Source organism: Entelurus aequoreus, linkage group LG08 (assembly GCF_033978785.1).
Source record: "Entelurus aequoreus isolate RoL-2023_Sb linkage group LG08, RoL_Eaeq_v1.1, whole genome shotgun sequence".
Classification (NCBI taxonomy): Eukaryota; Metazoa; Chordata; class Actinopteri; order Syngnathiformes; family Syngnathidae; genus Entelurus; species Entelurus aequoreus.
In genome coordinates, this window is record NC_084738.1 from 60,685,160 (window position 1) to 60,703,027 (window position 17,868).

The 17,868-nt window shown below is 40.9% G+C and overlaps 1 protein-coding gene and 1 long non-coding RNA gene across 6 annotated transcripts in view; one reads left to right on the plus strand and one right to left on the minus strand.

Annotated features, from left to right (window-relative positions):
* LOC133656135 (uncharacterized) overlaps nucleotides 1–17,868 on the minus strand; it is a 217,827-nt gene that overhangs the window by 103,282 nt on the left and 96,677 nt on the right. The window lies entirely within an intron of this gene.
* The window catches only part of col5a1 (procollagen, type V, alpha 1), a 143,533-nt gene continuing 137,157 nt past the window's right edge, over nucleotides 11,493–17,868 (plus strand). For both annotated transcript variants that reach the window (XM_062057011.1, XM_062057012.1), the window contains exon 1: nucleotides 11,493–11,863. In XM_062057011.1, coding sequence (XP_061912995.1) covers nucleotides 11,764–11,863 — 100 coding nt within the window. In that variant the 5' untranslated portion in view covers nucleotides 11,493–11,763. The remainder of the gene's footprint in view (nucleotides 11,864–17,868) is intronic.

The following is a 17,868-nucleotide window of genomic DNA, read 5'->3' on the forward strand; positions in this document are numbered from 1 at the left end:
AAGTGACACAGATCTGATTTTTGTTTTTGCCAGTCTAAACGCTCCAAAGTGCTTCAAATATGATATTTTAGCATCAGATTCAGGAAGTAGTCCTGGATCCCATTGGAATCTGATCTTTTCGCTTCTATGTTAGCTACCTCTCTTTGTTTATAATGTATAGTTTCTGCTGGATCTACTCTCTATTTTATACTGCCCTTTTTTTTTTTTTTTTGCTGCAGCTGTTACATATACTTCAATTTTGTACATGGTAATTGGGATTTGTTATATATTGTGAATATTATACACAAAAATAATATAATATAATATATCAGTATACATTATATACTATATATACAATATGTAAATATTACATTGTGGAGGGAGATGTTGCCAGCTCTGCCTGCAGGAGCAAAGGTCACCGCCTCTGTCCATGGTGCTGAGGACAGAGCACCATCAGACGGGGGCGTGGCAGTGCTCACGGCGAGACACAGCTAGCAGGTGATTAGATTTCACAGGTGGTACGTGGTAATCTAATCAACTGTTCTCTTTAAGTGTAAGTGGCCGGGAGCAGGAGGGGAGAGAGGATACGGACGTGACTGAAAGGTCACGTTCTGCGGAAGAAAGACTTTGATAAAAACCTATGTGCATTGAAGCTTTGTTAAGGACGGCATGCTTGGCTCCAGTGAAGTGTCTGTCAGCGGGACCGCTAGGATGCGACTTCCACATACATATATGTTATATTGCTACTATGGTACATTTTTAGTGTACTTTATACCTGCATTATCCTTCCATCCTTACCCTTTCCATCCTTTGTAACTGAGCTACTGTGTGGAACAATTTCCCTTGCGGATCAGTAAAGTTTGTCTAAGTCTACACTACCGTTCAAAAGTTTGGGGTCACATTGAAATGTCCTTATTTTTGAAGGAAAAGCACTGTACTTTTCAATGAAGATAACTTTAAACTAGTCTTAACTTGAAAGAAATACACTTTATACATTGCTAATGTGGTTAATGACTATTCTAGCTGCAAATGTCTGGTTTTTGGTGCAATACCTACATAGGTGTATAGAGGCCCATGTCCAGCAACTATCACTCAAGTGTTCTAATGGTACAATGTGTTTGCTCATTGGCTCAGAAGGCTAATTGATGATTAGAAAACCCTTGTGCAATCATGTTCAAACATCTGAAAACAGTTTAGCTCGTTGCAGAAGCTACAAAACTGACCTTCCTTTGAGCAGATTGAGTTTCTGGAGCATCACATTTGTGGGGTCAATTAAACGCTCAAAATGGCCAGAAAAAGAGAACTTTCATCTGAAACTCGACAGTCTATTCTTGTTCTTAGAAATGAAGGCTATTCCACAAAATTGTTTGGGTGACCCCAAACTTTTGAACGGTAGTGTAAGTCGCCAGCGGAAATGAATATTTCATCACAACATACGTTTCGGTTTCATTTAAGACGACCAGATTAATTTAATGGTGCGCAAATATTAGGCTATATGTAATACATGAATATATATTTTCATTACAAAGAAATAGCGATTGTAGAAGAACCGGAATTAACGCTGATGTGAGTTGAAAAATAAAGCTGACGTACATCCATGCTGATGTCCTTGTCTCCTCTACAAAACCCAAAACCAGTGAAGTTGGCGCTTTGTGTCAATTGTAAATAAAAACCAAATACGATGATTTGCAGGCAGTCCAGTCTAGTACCCGCACTTTTTGCTATAAAGCCACACTGCTGTAACACGTGGCTTGGCATTGTCTCGCTGAAATAAGCAGGGGCGTCCATGATAACGTTGCTTGGATGGCAACATATGTTGCTCCAAAACCTGTATGTACTTTTCAGCATTAATGGTGCCTTCACAGATGTGTAAGTTACCCATGCCTTGGGCACTAATACACCATCACAGATGCTGGCTTTTCAACTTTGCGCCTACAACAGTCCGGATGGTTCTTTTCCCCTTTGGTCCAGAGGACACGACGTCCACAGTTTCCAAAAACAATTTGAAATGTAGACTCGTCAGACCACAGAACACTTTTCCACTTTGCATCAGTCCATTTTAGATGAGCTCGGGCCTAGCGAAGTCGGCTGCGTTTCTGGGTGTTGTTGATAAATGGCTTTCGCTTTGCATAGTAGTTTTAACTTGCACTTACATATGTAGCTACAAGATTATTTTTGGATTAGCTAAGGGTAGATGACTGAGGTGCTACCCCAAATAGTCCACTTAGAGCAGGCGTATCAAACTCGTTTTCATTGATGGCCACATCGCAGTTATGGTTGCCCTCAGTTGCCCTCGCTTTTAACAATGAATAATATGCAGTATGAATATAAATGTGTATATATAAAACATGTGTATAGTATAGTCTCTTTTACGTACTCAGTACAAAACTAAATATTTGGATTGTACTGTATAAAACTGGCAGCTCAGTCGCCACAATTTTACCGTAATATTTGCAGATTTTTATTTTTATTTTTTACAGTATACAAAATAAAAAAAATACATGGAATTAAATGGACTGGAAAAACGGTACCACTGTTTTTTTTTTTTACGTAAACAGTTTTTTATACTCTAAAATCTATGGTTGTTGTGTTTTATAGTGTATAGGCTATATTATAGTGTTCTCTATATTGAAAGTGGATTTTACTGTACAAAAATGTTACATAAAATTTTTTACATGAACAGTTTGTTGGATTACTTTTTTTGAAATCATTAAGTCAAGCATATATTTAGGTATTTATTTGAACAATAACATAGTTTTGAAATGTATGACGATATAATATATATTTTTATTATTAGAGATGCTTAAAGTGTAAATATATGTAATTTCACGCAGTACATTTATTTTGGTAATACATTTACTAAGAAAAGATAAGGTTAAACTTTATTTACGAATATTATGGCCGCACTAATTTATGTGGCTGGCCAGATCTGGCCCCTGGGCCTGGAGTTTGACACCTGGGACTTAAAGGATTCGGCTCGATCTTTTCGCCAATTAACAAGGACAAAGTATCAAAAATTTCAGTCCAGAAAACATAAATGTTTTAAAAAACTCAAATTTATCAATAAAATAATTTAATCGCTTGGCCTGATCTTTACCCCAGTAGTTAAAAATGTACTGTATGGGTGATAACTAATTTTATGCAAATGAGAAAAAGACAATTAGTTCAAATGGGCATTTAGAGAGTTAGAATAGATCAATCCAAAAAACATGTTAGCTGTTTTGAGTTTGAATTTGAGTTAAAAAAAAATGTAGAGCTAATATGAGAGCAAACTTTTTTTAATACTCTCTTAACTCCTTGAGGACTTTTCCGTCCTGTCGGCACTTAACTGCTCATAAATTCTAGTATGTTCGCCCCAGAGGGTTCATTTCGCCATCTTCCATACACAAACACACATTTTTGTCATGTTTGAGGTGTGATAACGATCACTAGAGAATGATGTGTACTGTACATCAACCCACTATATAATTATTCAATATGTTCTTGTGAAGCTCACTTTGGTTCCAACGTCCCAAAGAAAACAACGACTGGGTTTCTGACGGCCCTCGCCTCCATTGTTCCTCAGAGCTGCCACAACCACCCACAAAAGCCAAAACTGAACATATAAATACAAAACCCAAAACCAGTGAAGTTGGCACGTTGTGTAAATAGTAAATAAAAACAGAATACAATGATTTGCAAATCCTTTTCAACTTATATTCAATTGAATAGACTGCAAAGACAAAATATTTAACGTTCAAACTGGTAAACTTTGTTATTTTTTGCAAATATTAGCTCATTTGGAATTTGATGCCTGCAACTGTTTCAAAAAAGCTGGCACAAGTGGCAAAAAAAGACTGAGAAAGTTGAGGAATGCTCATCAAACACTTATTTGGAACATCCCACAGGTGAACAGGCTAATTGGGTATAAAAGCAGCTTCCATGAAATGCTCAGTCATTCACAAACAAGGATGGGGCGAGGGTCACCACTTTGTGAACAAATGTGTGAGCAAATTGTCCAACAGTTTAAGAACAACATTTGTCAACCAGCTATTGCAAGGAATTTAGAGATTTCACCATTATGGTCCGTAAAATGATCAAAAGGTTCAGAGAATCTGGAGAAATCACTACAAGGCCGAAAACCAATATTGAATGCCCATGACCTTTGATCCCTCAGGCGGTACTGCATCAAAAAGCGACATCAGTGTGTAAAGGATATCACCACATGGGCTCAGGAACACTTCAGAAAACCACTGTCAGTAACTACAGTTCGTCGCTGCATCTGTAAGTACAAGTTAAAACTCTAGTATACAAAGCCAAAGTCATTTATCAACAACACCCAGAAACGTCTTCGCTGGGCCCAAGCTCTTTTAAGATGGACTGATGCAAAGTGGAAAAGTGTTCTGTGGTCTGACGAATCCACATTTCAAATTGTTTTTGGAAACTGTGGACTTCATGTCCTCCGGAACAAAGAGGAAAAGAACCATCCGGACTGTTCTAGGCGCGAAGTTGAAAAGCCAGCATCTGTGATGGTATGGGGGTGTATTAGTGCCCAAGGCATGGGTAACTTACACATCTGTGAAGGCACCATTAATGCTGAAATGTACATACAGGTTTTGGAGCAACATATGTTGCCATCCAAGCAACGTTATCATGGACGCCCCTGCTTATTTCAGCAAGACAATGCCAAGCCACGTGTTACAACAGCGTGGCTTCATAGTAAAAGAGTGCGGGTACTAGACTGGCCTGCCTGTAGTCCAGACCTGTCTCCCATTGAAAATGTGTGGCGCATTATGAAGCCTAAAATACCACAACGGAGGCCCCCGGACTGTTGAACAACTTAAGCTGTACATCAAGCAAGAATGGGAAAGAATTCCACATGAAAAGCTTAAAAAGTTGGTCTCCTCAGTTCCCAAACGTTTACTGAGTGTTGTTAAAAGGAAAGGCCATGTAACACAGTGGTAAAAATGCCCCTGTGACAACTATGTGTTGCTGCCATTAAATTCTAAGTTAATGATTATTTGCCCCCAAAAATTACGTAAGTTGAAAAGGATTTGCAAATCATTGTATTCTGTTTTTTGTTTTTTTTTACCATTTACACTATGTGCCAACTTCACTGGTTTTGGGTTTTGTACATTTTTGTCCCCGTGCAAAGCTGCATAAACTTCTAAGGAAGACCACTTCTCTTCTCTTCTGCTGTTTTGCACGGGAACTCCAACCCCACGGCTCCACAAGTCTACCATTAAAGTGTAAGAATTACTCCATAATTCTTCCCACCTTCTCAGGGTTTAGGTGCCGTGTCATGAAAATGGTGGTGTGTCGGGGAAATGAGAGGTTAGAAGAACACAAGTAATTCTGCCGCTTCAAAGTGTTGCGGTTTTCACGGAACATGAACGAGGGTTTTTTTAGCCTCATTGATGTTAGCGCTTGGTCTTTAACGTGAGCTGTATTTTTTAGCAATGCAACTTTGCACTGCATCTTTTGTACTCCAAAAATTATCTGAACTCTTGCTTTCAAGAGGTTTGACTCTGCGACAACGGCATTTTTAAAATTGTATCGGTATGTGGTCTGTCTTTTTAAAACCATCCCAATAAGTCATGATCATATTTTGTCGCCATCTGAAGGACTCATCCATAAATTAAACTTGCATGGAGTCATAGCACGGCATGAACTTATATGACCCAATCCAAACAACCTTCTCTAGTCATGGTGCTGGGAAAAAAAATCAACCAGCACAAAAATTCAACAAACACGGTCACATATAACACAACCTGCTCATTGAACTTTGTGAATATTATAAAACACGTCCAATCAACATAAAAAAATAAAAAAAAAATCGAAATTGAACCCATTTAAATCCACTGCCAGGGATGATGGGAAAGATGCAAAATGCTCTTTCCACACTTATCCATTATTGGCACATTTTAGATGCTTGATATTTCTGATTGATTAAAACTTTTTAAAGAGGTTGTCACAGAAGTAAACAAGGTAGGAGTTAAACTTTCACATACAGTTAATAATCAATTATAACACTTAATTATATATCTATTATTATATTATAATATGTACTCATATATATGTATAGGCTTTATATATGTATATACATAGATACATATATATATACATATATAAATATTTATACATAGTATATATATATATATATATATATATATATATATATATATATATATATATATATATATATATATATATATATATATATAAATATATATATAAATATATATATATATATATATATATATATATATATATATATATATATATATATATATATATATATATATATATATATATATATATGTATACTTTGCATGTTACTTTGTCGGCTTTCGGCCCCTGGCCAAATTTTTAAAGCCCAATGCGGCCCCCCACTCAACAAGATTGGACATCCCTGCTTTAACTATTATTTAATTTTCACAATACCAATGCAGTAACATAATTAGGGAGTGGCACCGAATCCGGTACTTTTTTGGCACCTAAAATTTGATTCACGTAAATCCAACGGTGCCATGTTACGGTATCTGGGCTGCAAGTGACGTCACACCTGGTTGCATACCAGGGATGTAACGATAAACAGTATCAATGATAACCCCAATAAAACTCCCGACGATTGGTATTGTCGTTTTAAATTGATCAAAAAACCGCACTGTGATAAACTAATAGAACGACTGGTGCTAGCTTGAATGCGAACATGAAAACAAGAGACATTAACGTCTTTCCCCATTAACAAACGACATACCTCAATCCAAACTTGTATAGACACTCAGCTGTTTGATTAAACGTCGTCAAAAAGCATGTTGTTTCAATGTCTCATTGTGTTGTAGAATATCGGTTGGGAAATGACCATATTTCAACGGTCAATTCAACGTCAGAAGCCGACATTAATTAAGCGTCGTCAAAAAGCATGTTGTTTCAACGTTAGGTTTGAGTTGCTCAACGCCAGGACTAATTCAACAAGTTCTCAACGTTGTTTTCATGTTTTGTGCCTGCTGGGATTTCACCTTTTTGCTCTTTTATTCCACTTTGTTTCATTTTTTTCTGTGGTAGTATTTTTAGAAGGTGCCAGGGGCCGTTCAAAAAATTAGCTGCTTGTTCGCCTGCGTCAATATCAGTCAGGAAATTCGAGGTCCGTCCAACCTGCCCTCTTAAACATGTTTTGGGCTCAGCGGTACTTGTGGTGTGTGTGTGTTTGGATGAAGTGTGAGCACCTTTTAAGAAGAAGCGCAAACTACGAATTAGAGGGGAGGAGCTTTCCCAGCTTTGGTCGCCGACTCGACGGCTGACCTGAAGGAGGCACGCGCCGCTTAAAGGCCACGCCAACGCTCCTTGTGAGAGAATGTTCCAGGTGTTTGCTCGTCGCTCTAACAGAAGGGAAGGGAAACCCCGTCAGCGGGTAATGCAAGGGTTAATAATCACATTATGCCTTTTGGAAAGCAGTAATTGACTATCTCTTAAGGTCACTGTCAGCGTCTGGAGGAGGCATTCATCTTTTCCCCTCGTTTACTGCCTTTCCACACACTTTTAACGACAACTTTAACGGACGCCTCCCCCCGTCACCCACTACTGCGGCCTATAAACTGCAGCTGGCCTACTCAAAAATAACGGCAATAGTAAATAATAATTATAAACAATTAAATAACGATTTTGGAAATGTTTATTTACATACCTTAACTGTTTCCAAACGGTGTCTGTAACATGGCAGTAAAACGGCTGATCAAACAAAACAGAGGTCATCGTCATGGAAGATAGATCTCTGATCAGCTAAACGTAGTTAAGTTAAAGTACAAATGATTGTCACACACACACTAGGCGTGGTGAAATTTGTCCTCTGCATTTGACCCATCCCCTTGTTCACCCCCTGGGAGGTGAGGGGAGTAGTGGGCAGCAGCGGCCGCGCCCTGGAAACATTTTTTGTGATTTAACCCCCAATTCCAACCCTTGATGCTGAGTGCCAAGCAGGGAGGTAATAGGTCCCATTTTTTTAGTCTTTGGTATGACTCGGCCGGGGTTTGAACTCACAACCTCCCGATCTCAGAGCGGACACTCTAAGCACTCGGCCACTGAGTAGGTTTAAACAGACTCAATTGGCTGAATTTACAAAACTGAAACAATACAAAAAGAATGCCATTGTAAGTTAATAACGCTAACTCAAACACCCGTAAACGTGTTCGCATATTAGCTGATGCTAATGACGCTGGCTTGATTACATTACAATAGCACATACAAATATGCATGAAAACACTCCTACAGACATCACACATGAGAATGTTTAGTCAGTGTGAATTGTTTTAGTTACATTGTAAAACTTACAAACGTTGCTCGGAGTGATGAGCGAAGAATCCTTTCGAGCAGAAACGCTATTGACGGTTTTACTTCCGGTTCAAGGCATTTAAACAGGACGTACATTTTCAACCCGCAGCACCTGCAGTGAGCGAACTTGTCCAAAAGATGGTGATGTAGCACAAACAATAACTATTTGTTGAACACAAAACAATAAGGCCGTTGGCGAAGAATAATCCATACATTTCCATAAGTTAGCCGCACCGTTTATAAGCCGCAGAATTCAAAGTGTAGGGAAAAAGTAGCGGCTTACAGTCCGAAAAATACGGTAAATATTTTTTTATTTTTACAGAAAGCCTGTGCAGAAAATAATATAAGACATGCAACATAGCTCAATGAGCCAAATAGTAAGCAGTTAAGGAAAATGTACGTTATTTTCCTTTTCGCTGACAAAAAACGCCAGTATCCAGTATCGCTCCTTGTATTTTGTAACTCAGTGACTCTTGAGTATCGTTTGACTCATCACGACTTTTAACTTATTTATACACTTCACAGTTCAGAATGTGGAAATGTTGCAAAATGTATTCTACCTAAATGTGTAATTCGTAAATAAAAACAGAATACAATAATTTGCAAATCCTTTTCAACCTATATGCAATTGAATAGACTGCAAAGACAAGATATTTAATGTTTGAACTGAGAAACAACTTTTTTTTTTGCAAATAATCATTAACATTGCAAAAAAGTTGGCACAGGGGCATTTTTACCACCGTGTTACATGGCCTTTCCTTTTAACAACACTCAGTAAACGTTTGGGAACTGAGGAGACCAATTTTTGAAGATTTTCAGGTGGAATTCTTTCCCATTCTTGCTTGATGTACAGCTGAAGTTGTTCAACAGTCCGGGGGTCTCCGTTGTGGTATTTTAGGCTTCATAATGCGCCACACATTTTCAATGGGAGACAGGTCTGGACTACAGGCAGGCCAGTCTAGTACCCGCACTCTTTTATTATGAAGCCACGCTACTGTTACACGTGGCTTGGCATTGTCTTGCTGAAATAAGCAGGGGCGTCCATGATAACGTTGCTTGGATGGCAACATATGTTGCTCCAAAACCTGTATGTACCTTTCAGCATTAATGGTGCCTTCACAGATGTGTAAGTTACCCATGCCATACCATACACCCCCATACCATCACAGATGCTGGCTTTTCAACTTTGCGCCTATAACAGTCCCAATGGTTCTTTTCCTCTTTGGTCCGGAGGACACATCGTCCACAGTTTCCAAAAACAATTTGAAATGTGGACTCGTCAGACCACAGAACACTTTTCCACTTTGCATCAGTCCATCTTAGATGAGCTCGGGCCCAGCAAAGCCGGCGGCGTTTCTGGGTGTTGTTGATAAATGGCTTTGGCTTTGCATAGTAGAGTTTTAACTTGCACTTACAGATGTAGCGACAAACTGTAGTTATTGACAGTGGTTTTCTGAAGTGTTCCTGAGCCCATGTGGTGATATCCTTTACACACTGATGTCGCTTTTTGATGCAGTACCGCCGGAGGGATCCAAGGTCCGTAATATCATCGCTTATGTGCAGTGATTTCTCCAGATTCTCTGAACCTTTTGATGATATTACGGACCGTAGATGGTGAAATTCCTAAATTCCTTGCAATAGCTCGTTGAGAAATGTTGTTCTTAAACTGTTGGACAATATGCTCACACATTTGTTCACAAAGTGGTGACCCTCGCCCCATCCTTGCTTGTGAATGACTGAGCATTTCATGGAAGCTGCTTTTATACCCAATCATGGCACCCACCTGTTCCCAATTAGCCTGGTCCCCTTTGGGATGTTCCAAATAAGTGTTTGATGAGCATTCCTCAACTTTCTCAGTCTTTTTTGTCACTTGTGCCAGCTTTTTTGAAACATGTTGCAGGCATCAAATTCCAAATGAGCTAATATTTGCAAAAAAATAACAACGTTTTCCAGTTCGAACGTTAAGTATCTTGTCTTTGCAGTCTATTCAATTGAATATAAGTTGAAAAGGATTTGCAAATTATTGTATTCTGTTTTTATTTACCATTTACACAACGTGCCAACTTCACTGGTTTTGTACATACATCCATCCATTTTCTACCGCTTGTCCCTTTTTGGAGTTGCGGGGGGTGCTGGAGCCTATATCAGCTGCATTCGGGCGGAAGGTGGGGTACACCCTGGACAAGTCATATATATATATACATATATAAATACATATATAAATACATACACTCATTTATAAATACATATATAAATACATGCATACATATATAAATACATAAATACAGTACATATATAAATACATACATACACAGATATATATTCTGTATATAAATACACACATGTACATTTACACAACGTGCCAACTTTAAAGATTAAGATTAAAGTACCAATGATTGTCACACACACACTAGATGTGGTGAAATTTGTCCTCTGCATTTGACCCATCCCCTTGGGGAGCAGTGGGCAGCAGCGGCGCCGCGCCCGGGAATCATTTTGGTGATTTAACCCCCAACTCCAACCCTTGATGCTGAGTGCCAAGCAGGGAGGTAATGGGTCCCATTTTTATAGTCTTTGGTATGACTCGGCTGGGATTTGAACTCCAACCTACCGATCTCAGGGCGGACACTCTTCACTGGTTTTGGGGTTTGTAGGTCAGATATAATTAATGACACTGATCAAATTAGGATTTCTAATTCGGGGTTAATATTTCAGTGGGACCCGGGCCCCTCTGTAGTGGAAAAGCCGCGGCCCTAGGTCAAAAAGGTTAAGAATTCCTGAACTCCGGTTAACAAAGCTTTTACAATGGCCGCAGTTTGACCCTGGAACAGATTTCTCCCTATTTCCAATGGGAAATACTATATGAAAATGTTTTTTTTTTACATTAAAATCATACTTGAACCGATAAAAATTGTTACATTCTGATTCAACTTTCAGCTATTCTCTTTCCTGCCCCCCCCCCCTCTCTGTGGAAAAAGAATTCAGAGTGCAGGAATTGTAGGCGTGAAACTTTCCCCTGGACTTGTCCTCCCCCAGACCCCCTCCCCGGCCCAATAACAGGGCTTCCTGCGCTCAATGCACTGCTGTGATTTGCCTAAAGTGCGCTCGCTCGCCGAGTGACTGACAGCCCAGGGTGGGGTCTCTGGGTGGGTGGGGGCAGGAGGGGAGGTTTTTTGTGTGTATGTGTGTCGGGGTGGGGGCCGCGACGTGACGGCCGGACGCACCTCAGAGGAGCGCAGCAGCGGAGCGGGACAGACGGCGTGTGTGCAGCCGTCATACAACTGGAGGATCCCACTCGGACGGACCCTTATGGCTGCTTGAGAGCCCACCTCAAAACTTTTTCCCCCCCTGCACCCCCCTTCTTTTTTCTTCTTCTTCTACACTTTTTTTTTTTTTGTGCTCGTCCTCATCACAAGTAGCGGCCGCAGGTCCCAGAGAGTTGCTTAGAGCCTGGGAGCACTCAGGCAGGCGGTCATGGATACCCCCATCAGATGGAAAGTTAAAAGGAGGATAAGGGATGCCCAAATCTCCTTGGCGCTCTTTTTGCTTTTTGTCACGTCACAGGCCAGTTCAGGTAAGATGCCGACTTCCCTTCAACCCCTTTTTTTCGCCCCACAACTCATCCTTCTGACTCCCGAGTTTCAAGTTTCAAGTAGCGGACTTTAGGAATTCGTTGGGAGTTTTTCTTAGCTTTTGTCTTTTTCGTGACCGCTTCGTCCCTAAAAGGGGGGCGTCTGGGTGAAGCGGCAGGGTGGAGCCCCCTGAAAAAGCTCAGAGCAAAAGCGCTTTTTCCCCGCAATGACGCCGCTGTACTGATGTACAGATGTGTGGTCGTGCAATAATACGTTGTGTAACCCTGAAAGGGTGTCGTGGTGAAGCCCCCGTGGGGAAAAGGGAGCCCCCGAATTGCTCAAAACTGTGCAGGTTTGACGCAATAAATCCGCTGTACTGGTTAATATACAGCATGTAATGGATGCCATGAGTGTGGCCGTGCGATAGTACGTTGTGTAACCCGAAAAGGGTGTCATGGTGAAGCACCCGTACGGAAAGTGCTCAAATCAGCGCACGTTTGACGCAATAAATCCGCTGCACTGGTTAGTATACAGCATGTAATTGGATGCCATCAGTGTGGCCGTTGTATAACCCGAAAAGGGCGTCTTGGTGATGCCCCCAAAAGGACAGCGAGCCCCCATAATGCTCAAATCAGTGCACGTTTGACGCAATAAATCCGCTGCACTGGTTAATATACAGCATGTAATGGATGCCATCAGTGTGGCCGTTGTATAACCCGAAAAGGGTGTCTTGGTGAATCCCCCAAAGGAAAGGGAGCCCCGAAATGCTCAAATCAGTGCACGTTTGACGCAATAAATCTGCTGCACTGGTTAATATACAGCATGTAATGGATGCCATCAGTGTGGCCGTTGTATAACCCGAAAAGGGTGTTTTGGTGAATCCCCCAAAGGAAAGGGAGGCCCCGAAATGCTCAAATCAGTGCACGTTTGACGCAATTAATCAGCTGCACTGGTTAATATACAGCATGTTATGGATGCCATCAGTGTGGCCGTTGTATAACCCGAAAAGGGTGTCTTGGTGAATCCCCCAAAGGAAAGGGAGCCCCGAAATGCTCAAATCAGTGCACGTTTGACGCAATAAATCTGCTGCACTGGTTAATATACAGCATATAATGGATGCCATTAGTGTGGCCGTTGTGTAATCTGAAAAGGGTGTCTTGGTGATGCCCCCAAAAGGACAGCGAGCCCCCATAATGCTCAAATCAGTGCACGTTTGACGCAATAAATCCGCTGCACTGGTTAATATACAGCATGTAATGGATGCCATCAGTGTGGCCGTTGTATAACCTGAAAAGGGTGTCTTGGTGAATCCCCCAAAGGAAAGGGAGCCCCGAAATGCTCAAATCAGTGCACGTTTGACGCAATAAACCCGCTGCACTGGTTAATGCACAGCATGTAATGGATGCCATCAGTGTGGCCGTTGTATAATCCGAAAAGGGTGTCTTGGTGAATCCCCCAAAGGAAAGGGAGCCCCGAAATGCTCAAATCAGTGCACGTTTGACGCAATAAACCCGCTGCACTGGTTAATGTACAGCATGTAATGGATGCCATCAGTGTGGCTGTTATATAATCCGAAAAGGGTGTCTTGGTGAATCCCCCGAAGGAAAGGGAGGCCCAGAAATGCTCAAATCAGAGCATGTTTGACGCAATAAATCAGCTATACTGGTTAGTATACAGCATGTAATGGATGTCATTACTTTGGCAGTTGTATAATCCGAAAAGGGTGTCTTGGTGAATCCACCAAAGGAAAGGGAGCCCCCGAAATGCTCAAATCAGTGCACGTTTGACGCAATAAATCCGCTGTACTGGTTAGTATACAGCATGTAATGGATGCCATCAGTGTGGCCGTTGTATAATCCGAAAAGGGTGTCTTGGTGAATCCCCCAAAGGAAAGGGATCCCCGAATCAGTGCACGTTCGACGCAATTAATCCGCTGTACTGGTTAATATACAGCATGTAATGGATGCCATCAGTGTGGCCGTGCGATAGTACGTTGTGTAACCCAAAAAGGGTGTCTTGGTGAATCCCCCAAAGGAAAGGGATCCCCGAAATGCTCAAATCTGTGCACGTTTGACGCAATAAATCTGCTGTACTGGTTAATATACAGCATGTAGGAGTTTACACACAGCATGTATTGGATGCTATCTACGTGGCTGTGCGATAGTACGTTGCATAACCCTGAAAGGGTGCCTTGGTGAAAGCAGCATTTGTTGCAATACATTTGTTTGACGCAATATCAACGGCATACAAGTTTATATACAGCATGCAAATTGCTTTCAGTCAGCGGGGGGTTCTGGATTCGAGTCCAGTCCGGGCCTAATGGACATCAGAAAAAAGAAATTCCTTCACATTTAGGAATCTTCAGCCAGCACCAACTGGGGGTTAAAAAAGGGTGGGGGTGTATTATTAGCATGTAGCCCGTCACGGTTGGTGGTCCTGCTGCTGGACTGTCCTGACGCGGGCCTTTGAGTCCGACAGGTGGACTTGCGCGCGCTGATGGCGCGGGGTCCGCGGCGTCCAGGACTTGAAGGGAGACGGGAAAAGACAGCGGATGCCGGAATTGGTTCCGGGATTAAGTGGGCTGTTTGTGAAGCCGCCTGGCCGCCAATAAAAGTAACTTTGGCGGAGATCTGAGAGAACAAAAGCGGACACGCTTTAAGGGATCCTTTCAGGACTCTCGGTAGATAATGAGCAAGGAAGTGAGCGATGGGAAAAGATCGGTCCAGGGCACAAACGCTTTGTTTCGGGATAATAACGTCCACATTGCAAGGTGCTTCAAATCCAATCAAGATGGCCGATTTCCCCTACTTTTATAATGTCAAACAGTGCTTCTCCGACATTTCTTCACCAAGTACCACCACAATGAACAACATTAAAAACACAGTAGTGTAGTAGGCCTAAGTGTTCATTAAAAACAAGGCAGAGGATTTATTCAAAAGTATATTTTCGATATTGTTGGCCACTCTCACGTTACACACAGTTTAAACGGTAACACTGGGTTTGCATATTTAGTTGAGTGATTCTTTGGCATACCACTAGATGGAGCCACAGTTGGAGAATCACTGAGCTAAAAGACGAATTAGCATTTTCAACAAGGATACATAGGGATGAGTACCGTTCACATTGGACCCAATACCTGGGAGTCAATACCGGTACTTAACGGTACCAATTTTGGTACTTTTCTGTGTGTTAATAAATATTGTTTTTGATGATAAAAACATTTAAAAATGTGTAGATTATGAATAGTTATTTCCAGTTTGTTACATCTTGTTTTATTATCACCATATTATCATTTGCAAGTATGACATGAAGTTGCAATTACAGTTACAAGTCCAAAACGTTAGATGGCAGTAGTGTATAGTTTATGGTGGTTTTTGTTGGGCCCTAAAAAGTGTCGATACTGTAAGTATTCTACTTATTAGGCACCAGCTGCATTTTAGTTGTAGTTTTAATTAACAGATTTTGAGCCATGTAAAATTGGTAATGCTAGTGAGTAGAATGTCAATAGCAAAGGTAAGAAATATTAATTATTTCTGATAGTAAAATCACATTTTTATTGCAACATTAAAAACAAGCTGATTATCATAACTGCTGTCCAATTGTAGCCTGATTTATTATCACCATATTATCATTTGCAAGTATAGGTTGCAAATTCAAGACGTTAGATGGCAGTAATGTTTTTTTTGTTGCGCCCTAAAAAGTGTTAACACTGTAAGTATTACCTACAACACACCCGCTGTCTGAATTCTAACAAGGTGATGAAATCGCCATGTAAAATCGCTAATTTTCCTGAGGGAACTCTCCTGAAGGAATCAATAAAGTACTATCTATCTAGTACTATCTAAGTATTACCTACAACACACCCGCTGTTTAGATTCTAACGTGCATTTTAGTTGTAGTTTTCATTAACGGTTATGGAGGTGTTGAAAACGCCATGTAAAATCGCTAATGCTAATGAGTAGCATGTCAATAGCAAATTTTATGAATATTAATTATTTCTGATAGTAAAATAAAAATGTTATTGCAACATTTCAAAATGAGCTGATTATAAATAACTGCTGTCCAGTTGTTGTAGCCTGATTTATTATCACCATATTATCATTTGCAAGTATGACAAGAAGTTGCGATTACAGTTGCAAGTTCAAGACGTTAGATGGCAGTAGTGGGTTTTTTGTTGTGCCCTAAAAAGTGTTAACACTGTAAGTATTACCGACAACACACCAGCTGCTTAAATGTAACATGCATTTTAGTTGTAGTTTTCATTAACAGATTTAGAGGTGTTGAAATCGCCAATGTTAATGAGTAGCATGTCAATAACAAATCCAATGTATATTAGCATCAAGCTAGCAAATTTTACTTTGGGGCGTTTTTTTTTTTTGGTCAATTTTTTTGTTGGCATTGAAAATTGCTTAAATAGTCTGCTCTCAGTGCTGCTGGAGTGAGCGCCGAAATAAGGCACCGTTGGATTTGGCCGGAGCCCATAAAAAAGTAACGTATTTGGTACCCGTCCCTAGCAATAGACAGTAACGCTGTTAGATTGTTGTTTTTATCAAAGATTTTCAAAATTTTTTATTTTTTCACGCTCAAGTGTATGCTAAGCTAGGAGCTGTGTTAGCATGCTAGCATGTTTCTTTGCGGCAAAAACCAAACAAGCTTGCAGAGCTGAGAGGATTAGCGGGTGTCCTCTTGAGCGCAGAGGAAGGTCATTAATGAGGAAGACTTCCTTCACCGCCATGGCGAAGGGCGCTAGTAACAGAAGGCCTGTCACACATAAAAGTCAGGAATGAGAGCAGGGGGGGTCGGAGGTCAAATGTGAAGGTTAGGACTTTTCAGGCCCCGAGGGAATCTTCCAGAAGGAACAAAGATGTCCGCCCACAATATAATAATAACGCGGCGTTTTTGCTGAGTCGTCCCGATTCCAATCAATGGGGTCTTTTCACGGCGTTCCACTGAGGTTTGTTATGATTAATCAAGTCTGCGACAAACACTCGCTCGGTATCAAACGCACCGAAAAAACATTCTTGGAATAGTTTGTCCCAATCAAAACAAGGCTGGAATCGGGCCAAAGGCGCCGACACCGGCGGACGCTCAACAGCTTCTTTTTTTTTTTTTTTGCGCTTTTTTCCGCTCCACCAAAAAAAAAAAGGAAAGCAGAAGAAAAGCTCGCTATTCGCCCAGCGCCCTCACATCTGGACTTGATAAGCGCCATTGTGCTGTCTGCTAAGGCCTCGGAAAAGCCTGGAAAAATGTCTTCCAGATGTTTTCTTCATAATTCTCCGTGGAACGACACGGGGCCGGCGAAGAAAAAAAAAAAAAAAGAAAAAAAATACTGCTGCCTTCTTCTTTTTTCTCGCTCCCTACCCCGAAAAGAAAATACACCGTTCTTGCGGCCGCTTTTGAGAGAAAATTCCAAATGGAATAACATCTGCAGCTGAGTTTTGTTACGGGACAAAAAAAAAAAAAAAAAAAAAAAAATGATGGCATTGCATTTTGCACGTCCACAGTGCAGGTCGTTAAAAGGTTCTTTGTGTTTAAGCGGGGTTAAAGGTCGCTTCGCACATGTTCTTCATTTGCTCCTTAACTTCTTTTTGCAAATGGCAAAAGTGCTGATTTACCCGGGCGCTTGCGAGTCCGACCAGTTTGGGTTCGATTTCCTCAAAAGTGATGTCAGACCGTGGGAATGTGCAACGGTAATTGATCGTTAAAGACTGTTAGAATGGTTACAATTGAGGCCAAATGCAGTGCACCACCTGGCTGCAACCAGTAGGGGCGCTGTTGATTGACCTTGTTGTTTCTGACTAAAGAAGAAGCGCACAGGGGTTCAGGATGGAGCTTGGCGATAAAACGTTCTCAATTACGATTAAAAAAAATGTTTTTCCTCTATTAATTATCAAGTTTGGTTGCGCCGTCTTGTTGTCTGGCGGTTGATTCGTTGCATGGAGTGAGAAGAGAAAGTAAAAGTGAAGAAATTGCGGATAAAAGTGGAAAAGTCCACCTGGACAGTATT